This window comes from Symphalangus syndactylus, chromosome 5 (genome assembly GCF_028878055.3).
Source record: "Symphalangus syndactylus isolate Jambi chromosome 5, NHGRI_mSymSyn1-v2.1_pri, whole genome shotgun sequence".
Lineage (NCBI taxonomy): Eukaryota > Metazoa > Chordata > Mammalia > Primates > Hylobatidae > Symphalangus > Symphalangus syndactylus.
This window is the reverse complement of record NC_072427.2, coordinates 120,167,165-120,191,234: the sequence shown is the minus strand read 5'-3', so window position 1 is coordinate 120,191,234 and position 24,070 is coordinate 120,167,165. Positions and strand designations below refer to the sequence as shown.

General features: G+C 42.4%; 1 protein-coding gene across 10 annotated transcripts in view; it reads right to left on the bottom strand.

The window, feature by feature from the left end:
• MYO5A (myosin VA) overlaps window positions 1-23,832 on the bottom strand; it is a 229,535-nt gene extending 205,703 nt beyond the window's left edge. For 7 of the 10 annotated variants that reach the window (XM_055279175.2, XM_055279180.2, XM_055279177.2 and 4 more), the window contains exon 1: window positions 23,537-23,720. In XM_055279175.2, the coding sequence (XP_055135150.1) occupies window positions 23,537-23,563 (27 nt within the window). In that variant the 5' untranslated portion in view covers window positions 23,564-23,720. Of the gene's footprint in view, window positions 1-18,522; window positions 18,658-23,536 lie in introns of those variants that run through there. The other 3 variants (XM_063640681.1, XM_055279174.2, XM_055279176.2) reach the window with 3 other exon arrangements.
• Window positions 23,833-24,070: the final 238 nt, after the last annotated feature.

Here is a 24,070-nt window from a genome sequence, read left to right as displayed (position 1 = left end):
TGGGAGGCCGAGGCAGGCAGATCACGAGGTCAGGAGATCGAGACCATCTTGGCTAACGCAGTGAAATCCTGTCTCTACTAAAAATACAAAAAATTAGCCGGGCGTGGTGGCAGGCGCCTGTAGTCCCAGCTACTCGGGAGGCTGAGGCAGGAGAATGGCGTGAACCTGGGAGGCGGAGCTTGCAGTGAGCCAACATCTCGCCACTGCACTCCAGCCTGGGCGACAGAGTGAGACTTTGTCTCAAAAATAATAATAATTATATGAAAATTAGCTGGGCGTGGTGGCACACACCTGTAATCCCAGCTACTCAGGTGGCTGAAGCGTGGGAATCACTTGAACCTGGGAAGTGGAGATTGCAGTTAGCCGAGATCGTGCCATTGTACTCCAGCCTGGGCAACAGAGTGAGACCCTTTCTCAAAAAAAAAAAAAAAATTCAGTCCCTTGGCCAGATGCTGTAGCTCATGCTTGTAATTCCAGCAATTTGGGAGGCCAAGGAGGGTGGGTCTCTTGAGGTCAGGAGTTCAACACCAGCCTGGCCAACATGGTGAAACCCTGACTCTACTAAAAATACAAAATTAGCCGGCATGGTTGCCTGCACCTATAATCCCAGATACGCAGGTGGCTGAGGCATGAGAATCACTTGAACCTGAGACGGGGAGGTGGCAGTGAACCGAGACTGTGCCACTGCACTCCAGCCTGGGCTATACAATGAAACGCTGTCTCAAAAAAACAAAAAAAAAACTCAGATTCTGTCTTTCTGCTCTACCTTCTTAGCTTGTTAGCTTTTCATTCTGAGGCTTGTTGCCTTATGATTACAATTTGGCTGCCAAAGACTCCATATATCACATTACATACTTAAGGATGGAAGAAAGAGAGTATACATACAAAGAAATGTTTCTATTCCTTTTATGAGAGAAGCTACTATTTTTTCCCCCTATAGAGGTCTTCCAGAAGATTTCTGGTTATATCACATTAGCCAGAACTAAATCACACAGCTGGCCCTAACTGCAAGGGAAGTTAGAAAAAGGCATATTTGTCTTCGAACCTCTATAACAGAAGGAGAAACAGGTTTGGAACTGACTTTAGGATTCAAGCAACAGTTAATGACACATGTCTATATTACACATAAAATGCTAATTATGCTAGTTAATTACAACCGGGTGCAGGACCTTTAAAAGCCCTGGTAGAATACAGTTCTTTCCAGCAGAAAACCGGTTAAGAATGTTGATGAAGGAAACATTAAAAAGGGACTGGAATGAAAGTTACAGCTTTGTCAGATGGTGCTGACAGTGCTGAGTTGTAGACAGATTACAACTGAAAGAGCATCCATAGCCAAATCCTAACTAGAATGAAGGGAAAATTGTAATAGTATACATAGCTGATGTCCTAAAAACGTTTCAGAAGCTTTAAGAGTGTGATAAGGGCCTGGTACAGGGACCCACACCTGTAATCCCAGCACTTTGGGAGGCCAAGGCAGGAGGATCACTTGAGCCTAGGAGCAGACCAGCCTGAGCAACATGGCAAAACCCCAACTCTACAAAAAAATACAAAAATCAGCAGGGCATGGTGGCATGCACCTGTAGTCCCAGCCAAAGTTGGAGGATCACTTGAGCCTGAGAGGTCGAGGCTGCAGTGAGCCACGATCCCACCACTACACTCTAGCCTAATAGAATGAGACCCTGTCTCAAAAAAAAAAAAAAAAAAAGTGTAATAACTAGAGATCTATCTAGGGCTACCATTTTTTTTAAATAAGAAAATAGATTTTTACGGCCGGGCGCAGTGGCTCACGCTTGTAATCCCAGCACTTTGGGAGGCCGAGGCAGGCGGATCACGAGGTCAGGAGATCGAGACCACGGTGAAACCCCGTCTCTACTAAAAATACCAAAAAATTAGCCGGGCGCAGTGGCAGGCGCCTGTAGTCCCAGCTACTCGGAGAGGCTGAGGCAGAATGGCGTGAACCCAGGAGGCGGAGCTTGCAGTGAGCCGAGATTGCGCCACTGCACTCCAGCCTGGGCGACAGAGCGAGACTCCGTCTCAAAAAAAAAAAAAGAAAAGAAAATAGATTTTTACAAATTATTTAAAATAAGCCAATAATGCTACCTAAGAGTCAACATTAAGGGACTCTATTATGATATGCCAAGTACTGGGCTTTACATATATATGTATGTATCTAATATCTCAACTGCCCTATCAGGTAAGTACATTCAGTAATTTCCTTATGGTCACACAAGGAGAAGCTCAACCTCACTCTAGAGATGATGCCCTTAACCATATTACATTACTGTTTGTTATTTTATTTGTTCTCCTTGGTGTTTCTTATTCATTTTATGTATTTGTTATTTAATCATTCAAATTTGTAAAGTTTAACTCTTGTTTATAAATTGTAAATTGTCTTTCTCTACTTTCTTTCCATAGTATTTCTGGTTCACACAAGTCCTAAAATGGCAAAGCTGTTTCAATCATATCTTTCAAAAACTTAGAATCAGATAATCCAAATGGATTTTGTAGCTAGTTGTATGAAAGCTTTGATAAAATTACAACAAACCTTGTTAGGGTTTTATAAGGAGAAAAAAAAAAGTAGAACTAACCTGACAAAACAAACCACCAAAAAAGGCATCACAACACACAATGTATGAACAACAAAAGTAGAAACATAAATATACATCTATAATAGTCCTATGTGTTCTAAATCCCTCCTCTGTTTCATCTACTGTGAGTCTGCTACCTCCACAGCACACTGGCCAAGATTACTTGTAGGCATACCATTGGTTCCCTGAATTATTGGGATATTATTCCCCACCTCGCCCCCACCTCCCACCAAAACATTAACCCTGTTTGCTCCACACATAGCTGGTAACACACATGTGGTTAATTATACCCAAATCTCTAGTCTCAAACTACTGTACTTAGCTTTATATTTTAGGTTTTCATGCTTCCCTTTTTCTTTTACTGTCTTTTTCTTTACATCTTTATTATTATGTTCCCAGAAATTTAGCTCCTGAACATACATAAGATCCTTGCGTATTTTCAACAATACAATGAAATCCGTACCTTCTTATCTACCAAAAAAACTGTAAGCCATATGTTATACGTTATTTTCTCCTATTCTCTTCTCATGTATTATTAAAATTGGAAGTGGATTCAACTTTTTTTTGTAATTTTTTTTTTTTTTGAGACAGAGTCTTGCTCTATCACCCAGGCTAGAGTGCAGTGGTTTGATCATGGCTCACCGCAGCCTCAACCTCCCAGGCTCAAGTGATCCTCCTACCTCAGCCTCCTGAGTAGCTGGGACTATGGGCATGTGCCACCACACCCAGCTAATATTTTAATTTTTTGTAGAGATGGAGTCTCACCATGTTGCCCTGGCTTGAATTGAACTCCTGGGCTCAAGCAATCCACCTGCTTCAGCCTCCCAAAGTGTTGGGATTACAGGCATGAGACCTAGCACCTAGCCAGATTAAACTCTTTTTTAGTTTACTCAAAGGCAGCATCCTCATATTGAGTTGGAAAACCAAGATGATCACATATAAGAAAGGATCTTCCTACTTGTCTCTCCACCTGTTTTTCCCAAATGTGGCTAATCTCTGTTTAATAATGCATCTTTCTTTAACTATTTGGAAGAAAAACAAAAACAAAAAAACTCCATGACAGCATGATTAGCTGACAGACAGCATGATCAGCTGACAGACAGCATGATTAACGAAGAAAACAGTGATGGGAACATACAAGCCTCTTCTCTCCCTCCAATAACCTGGCAGACAACCCCACATGGGATTTGCCCCATACTTGTAACACACAAATGTTTGCTTGCTAGGTCAACTGTATTTAAACTAAAATATGACAGCTGTAAATAAGACAATAAAATAGGGGCCATTTTTAGATTCTGACAAGCCAAAGTTCAGGCACTGCTCTCTTGAAAACTGTCACCAAAGGCAAAGAGAGAGCAGCCTCAACAGGAAATAAGAGAATATCACTACATGGCCTGAATGATTCAAGTTGAAATCAGAGGCATCAGATGAGGACTTAAGAAGGATCAATAGCTTAAAAAGGTCTCAAGTGAACAATCTGTGCCATTCTCCTTCTCTAATCTCTTGGAGAAAAAAAAAAGAGCACAAAAAAGCTCTAAGGTCTTTTAATGAGACTATTATTCCATTAATTATTTGAGGCAGTTTTTGTTTCACTAGAATTAATTAACATAACCCTTCTACTTTCAGCTCCAGCTGCATCTGATGTCACTGCTATGGCAGTGAAGAATGAAAACCAAAGAACAACTGGCTACTTAAGGAATTAAGCTGACTAAAATGAAAACCATTCACAGAAGCAGTTCCAGTACTCTGGCTGAGACTGTTTTTCTACATATAGCCCACACATTCTGAATATACTCAAATCTACGCAATTTCAAACTTAGAAAACTTCAACTGCTGCCCCACTGAAGCCATTTTCAAGCTGGAATCATGTATAATAAACTACTCCATCTAGTTCACCAATATATATATTTTAAAATAATTAATTTAGCCTCTACTCAGTCAGATCATTAAATTTCACCACTATGACAGTTACCTTAGAAAATCCTCTTAAACATAGCCAACAGATAAATCAAATAAGAATTTTTGGAAATGTTTAACCTTAAGGACAATATTAAGAATCTAGGTCAAGGGTCCCCCATCCCCGGGCTGTGGACCAGTACCAGTCCCTGGCCTGTTAGGAACCGCGCCTCACAGCAGGAGGTGAGTGGGGAGCTAGCGAGCAATACCGCCTGAGCTCCAACTCCTGTCAGATCAGCAGTGGCATGCGATTCTCATAGGAGCATGAACCCTATTATGAACTGCACAGGCGAAGGATCTAGGTTGCATGCTTCTCATGAGAATCTAACTAATGCCTGATTATCTAAGGTGAAACAGTTTCACCCCAAAACCAACCATCACCATCACCAGAACCGCTCCCCAGGTCTGTGGAAAAACTGTCTTCCATGAAACCGGTCCCTGGGGCCAAAAAGGTTGGGGACCGCTGACCTAAGTCTAATGTATAGAATGGCACAGATTACAAATGAGTCTTACAGATTTGTGAAACAGTCACTGACTTTCATCTAATTGTACTCATCACTTTGATTTTTCATGAACTCAAATGAGACATCCTAATCCTCAATCTAACCAGCTAAGCTGTACTATACAGGTTTTGTCTAGATCCTCCTTAAACACACCCTAGTGGAGGCCCCAGCTCCAAAAGACAAATTGGACCTCAATGACTCCCACAGGCAGTGACTGAGGAGGTAACTTCTGCATGGTCCACAGACTATTCTCATTTTCCTGAGACTAAGGCACTGCTCCTTACACAGACTCAGAAAACTATTCAGCCCTAGGAGATGCCACCTCTGACCCAAGGGAAGTGAATGCCTTCTGAAGGCTCCTTAAAACCCCTGGCCAGTTTCCCGACACATTTCAGTTGTAAGCTCATTATGAGAAACATTTAATTACGGAATTTGCAAACCAGGGGAGCTTATTTGAAATACATTAACTAAATTACTCCTTTTCAGATCTTTGAAGATTGCAGTCTGTCCCAGAGATTATTTCCCACATTACTTCTCCTGATTCAGTACATGTGTTTTTTTCTTGAATAACTGCCTCTGCTATATTTCTCCTTCCTTTAGCCTAAGTCAACCTTTCCATTTCTAAAGCCAACAGCTTCTGAGCAACCAGGCTATCCTCCCATTAAATATGCATGCAAGAGCTTGACAAATCCTGAGTGCCTTTAATTACTCAGGGATAGTCTCCTCAGCTAACATGAGAATGTGTAGGTTATAATACAACTCATCCTCATATGGCTTCCAAAATACTGGAATGGGAAGGGATCTTTTACCCGCTCAGGTTGGAGCTAACTGGCCCGCTGATTAATAATCTTAACCTATCTACCTCTGTAGTTTGGAGAATTGCCTTCTAGTAAGCTGTTGTGCCTGGCATACTCTGAGATCCCAAATATATAATTATTTTTAAGGATTTATTCCTGAGTTTTTTGATATTTGTTTGTTTTTTTTTGGTCTTCTAAGATCTAACTAGATTAATCTTAACACTGATACCATAATTCACCAAGTTTGTGTTCCAATATTGTTATAGTAGAAAAATGGGATATTTTGCAATTACAGTCAAATTAATTAACGACTACAATTTATTTCTTTGTGAACAAACACACAAAGGCTTTGGTTATCTTCAGTTTAAATGTAAACTGTCAAAAAATTAGAAGTCCTTATCGCAGGAGTCTGGTTGAGTAACATATGACTTATTAATGCAATATAATACTCTGAGGTCATGAAAAAAATACGCTGTAGAATAACACGTATTGGCATGGGAAAACCTTCACAATATACTTCTTAGAGAAAACAATCTTGATACAAAATAGTATGCATAAAGTAAATCATTTTGCTAAAAAAAATATATATAGGGAAAAAGACAATAAAGACATACATCAAAACATTAAGAGTATCTGAGGACAGTGAGATTACATACAATTTTCCTTTTGCATTTCAAAATGTTCCAAAATTCTACCCTGGGCATTTATTATTTTTATACCTTTTTAAATAGTTTATTTTAAAGGAAAAGAGTTCCCAAGTAATTCTGCGAGTGATTTCCTATACTATTTCACACCTATTATTAGCAAAGGTAATGGAACATCTTTTGCCATAGAAGACTCTCAATTATGTTTTAATATAAGTGAGGCAGTTTTTCCAGTCGCCTTTAAAAATAGCAAAAAGGGCTAGGTGCAGTGGCTCACGCCTGTAATCCCAGCACTTTGGGAGGCCAAGGTGGGTGGATCATGAGGTCACGAGACCGAGACCATCCTGGTAAACAGGTTGCAGTGAGCTGAGATCGCACCAGTGCACTCCAGCCTGGGTGACAGAGCCAGACTCTGTCTCCACAGGATTAAAAAAAAGTATTCCAGATGATTGCTACACATAGTAAAGTCTGAGAAACTCCAGTGTTGTGAAAGATCAAGCCAAGACAGTAGGTTTAGAAAAAGATCATAAGTCTTAATCACCAGGCTACAGAATAAGCTGGCCGGGTGCGGTGGCTCACACCTGTAATCCCAGCACTTTGGGAGGCCAAGATGGGCCGATCACCTGAGGTCAGGGGTTCAATACCAGCCTGGCCAACATGGCAAAACCCCATCTCTACTAAAAATACAAAAATTAGCAGGGCATGGTGCCATGTGCCTATAATTCCAGCTACTCAGGAGGCTGAGGCAGGAGAATAGCCTGAACCCAGGAGGCAGAGGTTGCAGTAAGCCAAGATGATGCCATTGCACTCCAGCCTGGGCAACAAGAGCAAAACTCCGTCTCAAAAAAAAAAAAAAAAAAAAAAGGCAGAGTTTTGCTCTTGTTGCCCAGGCTGGAGTGCAGTAGCACAATCTCGGCTCACTGCAACCTCTACCTCCTGGGTTCAATTGATTCTCCTGACTCACTGTCCTGAGTAGCTGGGATTATAGGCATGTGCCACCACGTCCAGCCAATTTTTTATTTTATTTTATTTTTAGTAGAGACAGGGTTTCAACATGTTGGCCAGGCTGGCCTCAAACTCCTGACCCCAGGTGATCCACCCACCTTGGCCTCCCAAAGTGCAGGGATTACAGGCGTGAGCCACCGGCCCGGCCAAGAATAAGTTAATTCTATAGCCAATAACTAGGCTGGGGAAGTAAGTGATTGGGTACCACTCAGGGGTGTTGAGCTAGAGAGGAGCATGTTGAGATCTCTGATATGGGTCAGTACTGCTCCTCATAGCATGGGTTGAAAAAGAGAACTGGAAGCACTGGAGACTAAGGAAATTCATCTATAATGACATGTTAAAACTGGCCAAGAGACTAAGGAAAGTCATCTATAATGACATGTTAAAACTGGCCAAGAGACTAAGGAAAGTCATCTACAATGACATGTTAAAACTGGCCAAGAGACTAAGGAAAGTCATCTGTAATGACATGTTAAAACTGGCCAAGAGAAGAATAAAGTGGTTCCCTTCCCAGGTGCCAAAAAGAGAGAGCAGTAGAAGAGAGGAAGCACATGAAGAGTTACTGATAAATAAATGAGATGAGTTGAATGATTTGATTTGTTAAATCCAAAAAATACAAAGAAGATTTGGAAAAAACTTTCCAATGATAATTTATTGTAATTCCACTCATTCATATGTTCAATCACTAACTTGGTACCTACTACATACCAAACACTGGTCTAGATACTGAGTCAAAAAATAAATGTGAACCATTGAATTATACACTTTATACAATGAATTGTATGGTATATAAATTACAGCTCAAAAAAGTTGTCATTAAAATGAAACAAATGAGATATTTTCCCTGTCTTTAAGGGGCTCAGAGAAGCAAAGGGGAGACAGACAACTGCAATGCAGTGCAGTAAAGGGTTAGGACAGAAGTAAACTGAATGGGCAATATGAACACACAGAAGGAACATCTGAGCCACACTGGGGTCCAGAAGAACTAATTCATGAATGAAAAGTAAGCCAGGAAGGGGAATGCTGGAAATCAGAAGAAGGCAAAGTTGGCAAGCTCCTCACTTAAAGTGAAGACTGAATGCCAGGAGGGAAACATGAGAGATGAGGCAAGCCCAGGGCGAAGGCAAGTCATGAAGAGCCTGTGTATTACAGCCTCACTGCTCAAGGTGTGGTTCTCAATTCAGCAACACAGGCATCACCTGTGTATTACAGCCTCACTGCTCAAGGTGTGGTTCTCAATTCAGCAACACAGGCATCACCTGGGAGTTGTTAGAAATGCAGTCTCATGCCCCGTCACAGACCTACTGAGTCAGAATCTTCCCTTTAACAAGATTCCTAGTAATTCAGATGGACACCAAAGTTCAGGAAGCATTACACTAACAAATTTATTCTCAGGACAAAATCCTATGGGGAATCATCAAGGAATTTCAAGCCAGGCAGTGGCAGGATCAGATATGTGCATTACAAAGATCTCACTAGCAACAGAATGAAAAAACAGATTATAGAAAGTAAGACCAAAGATTGCTTAGGAAGCTGTTTCAGGAACCAGGAAAGAATAAGGGACCAAGCTGAGCATGGTGGCTCACGCCTCTAATCTCAGCACTTTGGGAGGCCAGGGTGGGAAGATCACTTGAGCCCAGGAGTTCAAGACCAGCCTGGGCGACACAGTGAGACCCTGTTTCCAAAAAACAAAAAATTAGCTGGGTGTGGTGGCATGCAGCTACTATAGTGCCAGCTACTTGGGGGGCTGAGACAGAAGGATTACTTAGCTCACAAGGTCAAGACTGCAGTGAGCTATGATCACGTCACTGCACTCCAGCCTGAGCAACAGAGCAAGACCCTTTCTCAAGAAAAAAAGAAAGAAAGAAAGAAAGGAAGAAAGGAAGAAAGAAAGAAAGAAAGAAAGAAAGAAAGAAAGAAAGAGAAAGAAAGAAAGAAAGAAAGAAAGAAAGAAAGAAAGAAAGAAAGAAAGAAAGAAAGAAAGAAAGAAAGAAAAAAAAGATAAGGGCCCCAAATAGAGCAGTAACAGTACTAGGAAATGATAACTGATTAGGTGGGGTGCAGGGGTGTGGGGGAAAGTAACTCAAGATGATTTCTAAGTTTTGTGTTTGGGTTCCTGGAGGGATACTGATGTCATTCACCAGACAGGAAAAAGAAATAACGACAACAATTACAGTAGCTAACATTTCTTAAATATGTGCCAGGCATTATACTAAGTGCTTCCCTGTACTATCTCATTTAATCTTCATAACAACCCTATGAAGTAAGTATTATCCCATCATACAGATGAAGAAACTAAGACACAGAGAAATTAAATCAGGTAGAGTAGTATGAAGGAGGAGGGAGGAGATGACAATCGATTTTGAATATGTTGGGTTTGGGGTGCTTGTGAAGATGTCCATAAGGCAGTTGTCTGCAGGGATCTAGGTTTGTAGGGAGAGCAAGTAGACTGGAAATAGGTTTGGAAGTCATCAGCACAGGGCTGGCACCTGACTCTTCAGGAATGGATCAGGCCACAGTGGGAGGGAGTGTAGGTCAAGGACAGAGCCCAGGAACGTCAATATCTAAGGTGCAATAGGAGATAAGTGAGCTTATGAAGACGAGAAAGCAGACAGAGAGAAAGGAGAATGACAGCTATAACAGCAACAACAGTAATAACTAATACTTGTAAGAATTTACTAAATACCGGTCACTATTCTAAGCATTTCTTAATATATTATAAGTCAGTCATCATTAAAACCATGTAAGGTAGGTTTTATTATCACCATTATAAAGATAAGGAAATTGAAGCATAAAGAGGTTAAGTGGCTTGCTTAAGGACACAGAGAAAGTGAGTAGCAAAACCAGGATTCAAACCAAGATCCAGTATCTAGGTGTGGATTCCATGCCTTTGACTTCTGTGATGTACTGCCTCGCTCTCAGGACCGTGGGAGAGGTGGAAGGCAAGGAAGGAAACAGTTGCAACGAAGCCCTCAGAATAGTATCTGGCCTACAGTAAAGCCTCAGTAAATGTTAATACTATTATTTGATAATTTACTGCCATGGAACCACACATTTGACTGAGCCATAGTCTTTAGAAGAAAACAAGTAACAACTATATAAGGTTAAAAAAAAATCAAGGTTTTAGTAGAGGAAGAAAAGCAAAGAAACTTCCAAGGCTGCTAAGGCTTCAACTCAGTTTCCTATGCCTTTAATGTCTAAGGCTCCACACAATCAATCCTTGCCCGGGTCTGTGGCTCCTGCCATGATCCTAGTCCTTCGGAAGGGCTGCTACACACAGCGATGACCTGAAGGCCTCACTAATCCCAAAACACCTTCTGACTGCTATAAAGATTCCATTCTATGGCGCTCCTTTAGCATTGGGCATATTTTGCTCCGTTCTAATTGTTTTACAAAGCAGGTAGTTGATGCTGAAGGACTCTCGGGTTCTCAACTGTCCCCGAAAGCAAATGCATGGCCTCCTCCAGACACTGTTAATTTGTTCTAATTAGGAGGACATGTCTACAGTGTCCTGATAACATATTATCAGGTAATTTTCAAACTAAAATTATATCATGTATAGTAATTTAGAAGCTTCATGTTTTTTCTCTTTTCAAAATTCTTTCTAGTTCAACTATTCTCTCTGGCACAGATTCATCCAAGATCAAGAAACAGAGTGAATAAAAGCAACAATAATGACAATGGTCAGAAAAAGAAGCAGTTTCAATTTTTAAAAGGTTAAATTTTTGAAATGAACTTATATGTTTCTAGTCTAAGAAAATTTCTCAAAACAGAATAAAGGTATTAAAAAGCAGAAAGCATCTTCTAGAAGTGGGACATCTGGTCACCCTATCCCTCAGGCAATGCACATAAAGATGCTATTTTTAAAATGAAGTGAATGTAAATGTGAATGCCCTATCCTGCACAAATACAAATGCTAATTCTTGCTAGGGAGACTTGAATTCTAAAATTAACTAAAACTGACTAAGCAGACTTATGAACAAAGATGCTCACCGTAGCATATCACTTCCATTAGTGAAAAATGCCCACCAGTAAATACATTTTGGTATACCCAGATGACTGAATATTATGCTGCCATTAAAAATATTTTCAGTGGGCTGGGGGCGGTGGCTCACACCCATAATCCCAGCACTTTGGGAATCTGAGGTGGGCAGATCACCTGAGGTCAGGAGTTCAAGACCAGCCTAACCAACATGGTGAAACCCCGTCTCTACTAAAAATACAAAAAATTAACTAGGCGTGGTGGCAGGCGCTTGTAATCCCAGCTACTCCATGCGCCTGTAATCCTAGCTACTCCAGAGGCTGAGGCAGAAGTATTACTTGAACCTGGGAGGCAGAGGTTGCAGTGAGCCGAGATCGCGCCAATGTGCTCCAGCCTGGGCAACAAGAGCGAAACTCCGTCTCAAAAAATATATATACAGATATATTTTTTCAACGAATATTTATTGATATAAATTATCACAATACATATTAAGCTTAAAAATCATTTTAAAAATCATTACCATTTGTGAATATAGACAAAAGACTTAACAAAGTAAATCAATAGTTGACAATGATTATTTCTAGGTGGTATAATTAGTTTATTTTAACTTTCTTCCTTTATATGTTCTGTGTTATTCAAATAATCCAGATTAGCTACAAGGCATCACAAGCAGAAAAAAAATGCTTATAAATCAACTTTATAAAAAAGTTTTCCCAATTAATCCTAATTTCCCAATTAACTTCTTCCTACTTGTTCTTACCCTAGTTGAAGGCTTATCATCTAGTTTAGTGGTTTCAAGAGGGTGTGTGATTCTCCCCCATCCCCACCATCCCAAGAGATATCTAGCAATGTCTGTAGGCAATATTGGTTGTCACAACTAGGGATGGAGGGTGCTACTGGATCTCGTAGATAAAAGTCAGAGATTTGGCTAAACATACTACAATACACAGGAGAGCCACCCCTCCCACAAAAAAAAAAAAAAAAAAAAAAAAGAATTATCCAGCCTACTATCAGTGGTGCAGAGGTTGAGAAATTTTGGTCAAGGATGAAAAAAATTAGTATAAACAGTAAGAGTGGGTTAAAATGCAATAGTAACTCTAAGGGGCTTAACTTTTTCATTTCTAAAATAAGAAATACACATTCTGACTTTATGAAAATGCAATCTAGGTTGTGGACCAAAATTCCTTATTATTAAGATATACATTTCCCAATTTTACAGACAGCGTCTCCAGAAAAATTCTGCTCCCAACCCAACCATGCTGCTTACCAAACTAGAAGATTTTTTTCTGAGCTTAAGCATTGAGAGACCAACCCTGTGTAAAAGTTGTTTAAGTACTAGCAGAAAAATGTTTTAAGGTGAGATCATATCTTTAAAGGAATATCTAGTCATCTTACTGTAATGTAGACCAGTATGGTAAGCTAAAAAACTAAGGTTGAACTAGTCTAGTCTAACTAGTCTAAAACTAGTCTAACACAAAAGTGTTTGTTTGAAACACACACACACACTCACATACACAGAAAATGATTTATGCAAACTCATAAAAAATGACTTCCTTTGTGATATCAGATCAGGGAGTGGTAATAAAGCAAAAGCAAAAGCAAAAATGAAGTTCCCTGCTCAATCTAAGTCATGAAAAAAAAGATTCACTCTTTAGTAACTTACTTTATTCCATTATAGGTGTGGGATGTATATATACTTCGTCATAACAAATCATAACAGGGCATAAGGAGTGGGTAGATAAAATTAAATAGTAGGCGGATAAAGAAGATGAACAGGTGGAAGGAAGAGAACAGAAGACAGACTACCACTAGACATGAACAAGGGATAACGGACAGACAAAAAGAAATTGTGCAACTTATCTCTGGATGAAAATGGGGGAAGAGAATAATGTATGCAAGCAAGGATGTGAAGAAAGTAAGGGGAAATAAAATGCTGAGGAAATACGGTAGAAAGAAATCAGTAAGAAAGGTGACATAGGGTTCATAGCCCCCAAATTAAGACTGAATAATGGCCGGGCATGGTAGCTCCCGCCTATCATCTCAGCACTTTTGGGATAATTAAGTGGGAGATTGCTTGAAGCTAGGAGTTTGAGACTAGTCTGAGAAACAAAGTGGGACTCTGTCTCTACAAAAATTAAAAAATAAGCCAGGCATGGTGGCATGCGCCTACAGTCCCGGTTACTCAGGAGGCTGAGCTGGGAGGGCTGCTTGGGCGCAGGAGTTTGAGGCTGCAGTGAGCTACGCTTGCACTACTGCACTCTAGTGTGGGCAACAGAACGAGACGTTGTCTAAAAAAATTAATAATAACATATGAAAAATCAAAATAGAAGACTGAATAAAAGTAATTTTCAAAATTTCGATTTCTAACATGCTATTAGTAACATTTGCTTGCACAGACGCTCCATGGCTTTTTTTTTTTGAGACAGAGTCTTGCTTTGTCGCCCAGACTGGAGTGCACCGGCACAATCTCAACTCACTGCAACCTCTGCTTCCCGGGTTCAAGCAATTCTCCTGCCTCAGCCTCCTGAGTAGCTGGGATTACAGGCACACGCCACCACGCCCGGCTAATTTTTGTATTTGTAGTAGAGACAGGGTTTCACCATGTTAGTCAGGCTGGTCTCAAGCTCCTGACCTAATGATCCACCTGCTTGGCCTCCCAAAGTGCTGAGATTACAGGCATGAGCCACCGCACCTGGCCTGGCTTTTATTTTTCAATCCAAAATGATTCTCTAGGGGAAAGATACCTAATGTCCCCCGGTCAAGCAAAATTTCCCATTCTTCTGCTCAAAGATCAGAAAAGGAGGGGCAGAATTCAATGACTATCATTTCCAGTGACCTATTCATAGCATACATGGACTGAGGGTAGTTGTTTATTTTGACTACCTAGCACTTTTCCTTCCAATGGCGAACAACTCACAGCCATCTCATGAGGTTGGAGTGGGACTATCAATCACAGTGCCCTGTCCTCCCCCTGACCTCTGGGGTGAGCACAGACTTGACCACTCATGGTGCTCCTCACCTACTGCCTAGAGGCCACAATGAAAGGAGAAGGCACATGACCAGAATTCCTCTATCAGGCTCTCTTCCTCCAGGCCCAGTGCTGTAAGATCATGTGATCTGCAGGTGCCACTGACCATCTTTTCACCCCTAAAAAAAGCTGTCCTGAGGATGTCAGACAGCATATGAGAGTCAGTGAAGAGAGCCCCAACGACCAAGTCTGAGCTTTGATTCCAGCCATGCCTAGATTTTTAAGTCACATGAGCAAATAAATTCCTCTTTGGCTTTGAGTTTGGGTTTCTGTTTCTTCCAACTAAAACAGCTGTGGCTGGTAAACTGACTAACACTGTTAAAGAGAGGTGTGGTAAGTCAATGTGCCAAACCTCTCATCCATAAATTACCCAGGCCCTCTCTATTTACATCCTGTATCTCAGCTAATACCATAACTTGAAGTAATGACTTTCAGAAACGTAAAATGTAAATGTTTAAAGTAGAAATTCATTTAAAATGGCATATATTGATTTGTTTCAAGATCTAAAACATATCCCTACTAAACTGAGATTTGATGTTACAAACTTCCACTATTCTGGATGTCAAATAGTCTACTATAGGGCTGGGCACAGTGGCTCACGCCAGTAATCTCAGCACTTTGGGAGGCCAAGGCAGGCGGATCACATGGTCAGGAGTTCGAGACCAGCCTGGCCAGTATTGTGAAACCCCATCGCTACTAAAAATACAAAAATTAGCCAGGGGTGGTGGCACACGCCTGTAGTCCCAGCTACTCGGGAGGCTGAGGCAGAAGAATCGGTTGAACACAGGAGGCGGAGGTTGCAGTGAGCTGAGATCACGCCACTGCACTCCAGCCTGGGTGACAGAGCAAGACTCCGTCTCAAAAAAAAAAAAAAAAAAAAACAAAACTCTACTGTATTCCCAGCTCACCTTCATCTTTCTAAACTAGAGAGCTCTACATTTTTAATCTGTCTATGCCTCTTCACTGCCCTGATCATTTTACTTCTCCTATTCTGAAATTTCTCTAGTTTCATGTATATTTGTCAAGAAGTAGAAATCCCAACCACACATGCAGGATTCCTGGCCAGGACTATATGTTTTTGTATATGTGACAAAAGACGGACAAAACCTATCTTTTTTGTGTATCCAGTTTCCCTCTAGTCCAGCATCTTGCCCACATCTTTGGCCACAGTAGTACATTAGGCCACAGGAGGTAGATACATGGTCCTCATGAACACTTAGTACATTATGTACAATGCACTTCTCCCTTGATTTCAATCAAGTTTAGAACCATTATTTTGAAATCAAAAAATAATTACATCATCCCTAAGTTCTACAACTGGCAAAAAGCCTTTGCTGTACAAGGAGATATTTAATGCTAATGTCTGCTAGTTAAAAAGAATTCCAAGTGAGGAGGGCTTAGAAGAGAAATGGAGAGTGCCTGAGGCATGAAGAGCCAGGGGTAAGTTTCTGCAAAGTTTAGATTGTATCAGCACAAACTCAGACTGATGTTACAACCAAGACAGATGGGGAAGAGGAACTGTTAAAGGGCAAAATTAACCAAAGGGCATTTCAGAAGGCATCAAAGGCAGACATCATTAATAAAGGCAAAGTGGTCAGTGTGTGAAGGAAAGATTAAACAAAAATCATCTAAATTCCTTTTACATCCACTTCCACCTCCCACTGAAAATGAAACTCCACAGCAATGATCTCCAATGCCAGGCCTTTGTAATAAGTATCGCTATTGGTTGGGCTAAGGTGGAACCATAGCATTCATTTTGGAAAAACCAAAAAGAAAAAACTTCCTTCTGCCCTAATGAGCAAGCATAACTCCAGTAAACTCCTTGAAGATGTTGGGGAAGATAAGAGACAAAGCACAAGGGAACTTTTGGGGTGATGGAAATGTTCTGCATCTTGTTTGTGGTGGTGGTTACATGACAGAATATATGTGTCAAAACTCATCAAACTGTACACTTAAAATGAGGGACTTTTCAAGTATATTATACCTCAATAAAGTTGATGAAAGATTGGGAGTGGGGTGGTGCTGGAGAGAAAAGGACAAACTCCCCAGGAAGACAAATAGAATAAGTCTAGGAAGACCACTGTAGGATGCAGGACATGCCTTCAGGTGAGGTGGAAGAAGTGAAATTGCTCACATAATATTTTGCCTATAGCCAGACCTTACTCCATAGATCATAAGTTTATATTTCCAACAGTACCTCATACTTCACTGGGAATTGCCTGAAGTGGAGACAAATACATCCAAGTCTATCCTCTAGTGGACCACATACTCCTGAATTCTCTCAATGGAGGCGAAATTTATCATAAAATGAAAAACAGAGAAACTAAATTACCTTCTGAGGTAAGAAGTAAGATGGATCATCTCTCCTCTCCCACATTATCCCATACACGAGTTAGCATTCCCTGTCACCCCTCCCCTGAGGTTATAGTTAAATCCCTGGAAGCCTATTCATAAACCTTCCTCCAGTTCTTTCATTATTTAAAAAAAAAAAAAAAAAAAAGCTAAAAGTACCAGGAAGATTTAAAATATGTGGCAGCAGCAATTCTTATTAGAATCAGAATCTCTCTGTAATCTTTTCTGGACAATACACAAAACTTTCACACTTCAAGAAACAGTAACAAATTTCAAGAGGAAATAATGGGCATTTCGCTTTGTCAAGCTGTGTAAAGAAGTATTTCTTAGTAGCATTCAAGTTCCACAGAGGCAGTCAAAATTTGTGATGAAACAGGAATTAACTTTCAGTTTCCAAGCCTGGAGCTACTGGCATTATTTCATCCTACTCCTGCTCCTTCCCATCCTATATGTAATCCATCTCGGAGAGACCTGTCTCTCAGATTTGTCCTCTTCTTTCCCACACCTTCTGCCCCTGCCTCAGTCCACCAGACCTTCACCACTTCACATTTTGTTTCCTGAAAGTTTCCTGGTCTTCCTGGTTCCCAGTTCTATTACTCATCCTGTTTAACATGCCTGAAAATGTGTTTACTTGTTTAACCACATCTTTATATCCTGCTTCGTCCCTACAAGTGGACTGATCATGCCAAACCATTATTTTCATTCCATCCCTCCCCTGCTTAAGTATTCATTCAACAAATATTCAATGAGCAGCTACTCTGTGTAAGACACTGTGCTAGGCTCTAAGGAGGTAAACAAAACAGCATCTCAGGGGGCTTAGAGTATCATGGGAGTGGTAAACATACACACAAATACAGTAACCATAATAAGACAGAAACATGTTTGGGACATTAAGACAGAGAAAAAGAGTACTAGGCCGGGCGCGGTGGCTCACGCTTGTAATCCCAGCACTTTGGGAGGCCGAGGTGGGCGGATCACGAGGTCAGGAGATCGAGACCACCATGAAACCCCATCTCTACTAAAAATACAAAAAAAAATTAGCCGGGCGTGGTGGCGGGCGCCTGTAGTCCCAGCTACTCGGAGAGGCTGAGGCAGGAGAATGGCGGGAACCCGGGAGGCGGAGCTTGCAGTGAGCCGAGATTGCGCCACTGCACTCCAGCCTGGGCGACAGAGCGAGACTCCGTCTCAAAAAAAAAAAAAAAGGGTACTAGTGGGAGTTCCAAATCTGAGCTATCAGCTGGATGTCAATTGAAATTAGAATTGATATAGAAGAAGTCAAATGTGAAAGACAAGAAAAAAGATACGGAGGTTTCCAAGCTGAGGAACTAGGAGAACAGCAACATTACCAGGCCTAGGAACATCAGGAGGAAATTCAAATGGAAAGGGCATGACAGGAGACTTGAGGACAGCTAACGTCCTTGCCAAACTCCAAGTCAGGGCACGTGATCAGAGATGAGCTTTCTGTTCCTCTTTAAGATGTTGGAAGCAGTCTGAGAAACACAGTCTCGACATGGAAGTATTAGAATTTCCAGGCTCAATAGTTTGAAGAGACAGTGCCATAGAATATAAAAGTGGATCTATCCCAGAAAAAATCTAGGCCATGTGGCTCCTGTACATATGAGAGGATATGTTGGGAATGGAAAGTTACACATATACAATCTACTGACCTTAAGAGCTGTTTCATCTAGGCAAGTTAACATGGTTTGCAAATGTGGAATTTTAGATTGTCTTTGCACTGTTACAATACTCAGCATCTTAGCACACATGGGAACCTCCTAATCAAACAGCTTCAGGTAAAAACAAAACAAAACATAAAAATAAACAAAAAAATTAAAACTTAGGCCGGGCGCGGTGGCTCACGCTTGTAATCCCAGCACTTTGGGAGGCCGAGGCGGGCGGATCACGAGGTCAGGAGATCGAGACCACGGTGAAACCCCGTCTCTACTAAAAAATACAAAAAATTAGCCGGGCGCGGTGGCGGGCGCCTGTAGTCCCAGCTACTCGGAGGCTGAGGCAGGAGAATGGCGTGAACCCGGGAGGCGGAGCTTGCAGTGAGCCGAGATTGCGCCACTGCACTCCAGCCCGGGCGACAGAGCGAGACTCTGTCTCAAAAAAAAAAAAAAAAAAAAAAAAAAAAAATTAAAACTTTTTTAAAATTAAAAATAAGCCAGGCATGGTGGCTCATGTCTGTAATCTCAACACTTTGGGTGGCCGAGGCAGGAGGATCACTTGAGCTGAGGAGTTAGAGATCAGCCTGGGCAACGTAGCAAGACCCTGTCTCTATAAAAAGTACAAAAATTAGCTGGGTATGGTAGCACATGTCTGTAGATTCAGCTACCCAGTAAGGTGAGGTGGGAGGATGGCTTGCATCTGGGAGGTCGATACTGCAATGAGCCATGTTCACACCACTGCACTCCAGCCTGGACAACAGAGTGAGACCCTGACTCTAAATAAATAAATTAATTGATTAATTAAATAGGCTGGGTGTGGTGGCTCATGCCTGTAATCCCACACTATGGGAGGTGGAAGCAGGAGGATCCCTTGAGTCCAGGAGTTTAAGACCAGCCTGGGCAACATATTGAGACAATCTCTAGAAGACATTTAAAAATTAGCTGGGTGCATAGCTGTGGTCCCAGCTACTCACGAGGCTGAGGTGGGAGGACAGCTTGAGCCCAGGAGTTAAAGGCTACAGTGAGCCATGTTCATTTCACTGCGCTCCAGCCTGGGTGACACAGTGAGACCCTGTCTCAAAAAAAATAAAAAATTAAAAAAAAAAAAAACAGTTTCAGGTAATCTTGACCATTCTACAGCATTTATGGTGCTATCCATGGTGCCTGGGAACATGATGACAGGAGGAATGGCACGCCATTCATTATAATGCTCCCGGTAATCCTTCTAGGTCTAATTGATAAACCCTACTCCACAAATGTAGAATTGCTTCTAATTACCAAAAGCGCCTATGGGTGATGTATGATATAAATATCCACTGGCAAGTCAAGACTAGCAAATATTTTCAAAATCAGAAGCAATGAGACATCATAGTTTCCTTCGATTCTTTTGGGAGCAAGGCAGGTTGACCACAAACAAATCAACATACTACTCTGTGAATAAACCAAAAACCATTGAATAGTACACTTTAAATGGTGAATTATATGGTATAAGACTCGTATCTCAATAAAGCTGCTATTTTTAAAAATCAACAAAACATGTTTTAACCAAAATATTAGTTTCCAGAAATGTATCCCGAGAACCTAGCTATTGCCCTTAAAATGTTTATACTGCTGGAAAAATTTACAAAATGGAAGCCTTGTTAAATTGCTGCAACAAAACCATTATCATTCTGGCTAAAAAGAAGAAATTGAACAGTCTCTTGTCCTTCACTGTAATAGGAACTGATCTGTATCACACATCAAAATCTGCCCTTAAGATCTGAAAGACATTTTTTTAAAGAGCACTTTTCAGATTTAACCACAATGTTTAATACCATAATTATGGCATGTCACTAATACATCTTTCCTTGTAATCTATCCTAGAACTTCCTTCCTATAATCCTCTGCAAGGGGAAGATCCTTGTGCTTATCCACTGATAATACTTCTAATGATTTTCCTATTCCTCTAGTAATTACAATAGTAGTTTTTATCTCTGGAATCAGCCCAACCTTCCCCATGTTTCAACCCATTCCCTAACTTCTACTAATAAATATCATACCAGCTGTCTGCCTGCTGTTGAGGTAACAGCAGGTTATTTATGCCCCTATAGATTCAAAGTGGCTCAAGAATGTAAGAAGCAAACTATGAGTGTGTTGAGGGAAAAGACTATACCTTGTTCATTGTTAAATCCTCTAAACATTAAGCAAAGTACCTGGCACACAGGATGCCTGATAAGTATTTCTGCTTGTCATTAAGCTAAGGCCCATTCACAAAAAGAATTAGCCAACAAATAACCAAGTAACCAGACTATGAATTAGGCATAAGTGTATTTAGAAGAAGGCAGCATAAGCCCCAACTTCAGTCTTGATCTCTAAGCCAGTCTGTCTTTATAATGACAAACAGGTTAAAAAGAATTTTTTTTTGAAACATGGTCTTGCTCTTTCGCCCAGGATGGAGTGCAGTGGCACACTCATGGCTCACTGCAGCCTTAACCTCCCAGGCTCAAGCAATCTTCCTGCCTCAGCTGATCATCCTGCCTCAGTTCTCGAGTAGCTGGGACCTGGGACCCCAGGCGTGACTACCACGCCCAGCTAATTTTTTATTTATTTATTTATTTATTTATTTATTTATTTATTTATTTATTTTTTGAGACAGTGTTTCGCTCTTGTTGCCCAGGCTCGAGTGCAATGCGCGATCTTGGCTCACTGCAACCTCCGCCTTCCAGGTTCAAGCGATTCTCCTGCCTCAGCCTCCTGAGTAGCTGGGATTACAGGCATGCCCCACCAGGCCCGGCTAATTTTCTATTTGTAGTAGGGTTTTGCCATGTTGGTCAAGATGGTCTCGAACTCCTGACCTCAGGTGATCCACCCACCTTGGCAACGTGTTGGGATTACAGGCATGAGCCACCGTGCCCAGCCTAATTTTTTAATTTCTTGTAGAGACCAGGTCCCGTTATGTTCCTCAGGCTGTTAGAAGGTAAATTTTAAAATAGATTGTGATAAAGCTGTGACAGAAGCCCAAAACTTTACCATTTACAAATCACAACATCTTTTCAATTTTTTCTCCCAAATTATCTTGGGGGAAAAAAGCATTCGAAATCCAACAACAATTTATTATCCACTCAGTCTCTAGTTAAGCAGCCTACTATTAGGTGACTCAAAGATGACTGCTCACCATCTAGAATGGAGGGTGTCCAATCTTTTGGCTTCCCTGGGCCACACTGGAAGAATTGTCGTCTTTGGCCACACATAAAATACACTAATGATAAATGATGAGTGAAAAAAAAAAAATTGCAAAAAAAAAACAAAACTCATGTTTTAAGAAAGTTTACGAATTTGTGTTGGGGCACATTCAAAGCCGTCCTGGGCCCGCATGCAGCCCATGGGCTGCGAGTTGGACAAACTTGATGTAGAAGTGGAGGGGAGGGGCTACACAAGGTAACCAAGGAATGTTTACAGACTGATTATCTCTTCATGTGAAAATGATTTTGATATTTCTTAATATCGACCTCATAAGTTCCTTATAAGGATTATGAGTTCATATTTTTAAAATGCTTAAAACAGTACCTGGCACATAGTAAGCATCATATTAAGTGTTTAAGTTACTTTTAATCAGTTTCTAATTGCATTCATTCATATGTTAGAGATCTACAATGCCTAAAGAAATTACCAGGTTGAGAGAGAAGTTCCAATTGTACCGTCCTTAAATCTAAAACTAGAAAGAAAGAGGTCTCAGAGAATGTTTCATGTAAGCTCATTTCATGGTTGAATAAATTAATCATATATCTCATATTTGCAGAGAAATTCATAGGTTACAAAAAGCTTTCACAACTATTATTAAGTCTGATTCTCACAACAGCTTGTAAAGGATGCAAGGCAAGTATAATTAACTGCATTTACTCAGGAGGAAATCGAACCAGAGATGTTAAGTGACGTGTCCAAGGTCACAGTTAGTAAGTCCCGGCTTGAATGCAGGTCTCTTGATGCCCAGTCTTCTTTCCTCTATAAAACACACTGCAACTTGGGCCCTGGACTTGAGTCACATTTGGAAACAATGATTCCAGTGATTACAGGACCCTAAATAAAAGTTCTATTGCAAAAGCTAACGTGAAAAGGCAACTCTATTAACTCCATGTAGAAGTAATCAATATCTGGCAAAATATCTACCTACACATGAGTGTAGAGTATAAAATGCCATGATTACATATATTCACAAAGGTCATCACAAATCTGCACAGCACTCAAGTGACAGTTCTCCATAATATGCCATTCAGAGATCGCCAGACCCTGAGAATATTGATGTCAGTCTAAGAAAAGACCGCCACTTCCCTTAAACCAAACCCAGAAGGGAAAGGCTTGCCCCAGAGGATGGTGAAGAAATGGAGCCTAACAAGGCTCTGCGGGATTACACGCAGGTTGCCAACTCCCAGCGATAAATGAGTACCGACCCTCCCAGCCGGTGAACCAGCTCGCGTTCATCCGGCAGCATCTTTCCCCGGGGCTCGCCACCCCCAGCGCAGGTAAACTGGGGAGCTAAAGGTGAAACGGCCACCATTTGCAGGATTCAAAATAACCTCACAGAAAGGCTAGCTGGCGGTAGAAGCGGCACTGCATACCAACACAGGACGTTATTTTAAGCGCGTGTCCCCACGAGAGAAACCATCCGATCTACCGGAGCAAGCATCTCCCACCCGCCGGGAATTTTCCAAAGCCAAGCAGGAGGGGAGGCACGCCCGCCCCGCTAAATCCACATGGGTCCCCTTTCCACTCGGAAGCCCGCTCTGCCCCCAGCTCGAGCAGCGCGGCAGGGGCCTGGGAGACCCCCGAGGCGGGCCTCCCTCCGCCGCCTTAACCGTCTCGCCCGAAAGAGGAAGGTGCCGCAGGGGGCGACCGGCGGGCAGGGCCGAGGGTTCTGAGGCGCTGAAGGGGGTGGCCTGGGTGGGCCCGGCGCTCCCGCCCCCTCCCCAGCCTGACAGCTGGCGGCGAGGGCCGCGCAGCCCCAGTCCCCGACGCCGGCCGCGGAGTGCCTTACCTTTGTGTAGAGCTCCGACGCAGCCATGGCGGGCCCCGCGCGCCTACGCCCCCCGCCTGTGCGGAGGCGGCACCTCGCCTGGGCGGCCGCCCGAGCGGACTAGGAAGCGCCCGCAGCCACCGACAGGGAGCAGGGCAGGGCAGGACCGGGCGGCGCGGGCAGCGCGGGGCGGGGCGGGGCGGGCAGCGCGGGGCGGGGCGGGGCGGGGCGCCTCAGGCGCTGGCGGCCTGCGGGGGCCTCGCCATCACTCCCTGGCTCGCCGCGAGCAGCTGCGAGCGCTCCACCTGCCTGGGGTCCTAGGGGTCGCCGCCGCCGCCGCAGCCACCTCGGCGGCCCGCAATGCTGCCTCCGCTGCCGCCGCCGCCACCACCGCCGCCGCCCTGTGCATTATGGGAGCGGGAGGAGGCTGCGCTCCAGCGCTGCCACCGCGGCTGCTCTGGGCTCTCTCGGGCTCACGCTGCCTCCCATCGGCTGCGAGCACAGAGCATCATCATCATCAGCCTGCCAGCCGGCGCCGCCGCCGCCTCCCGCGCT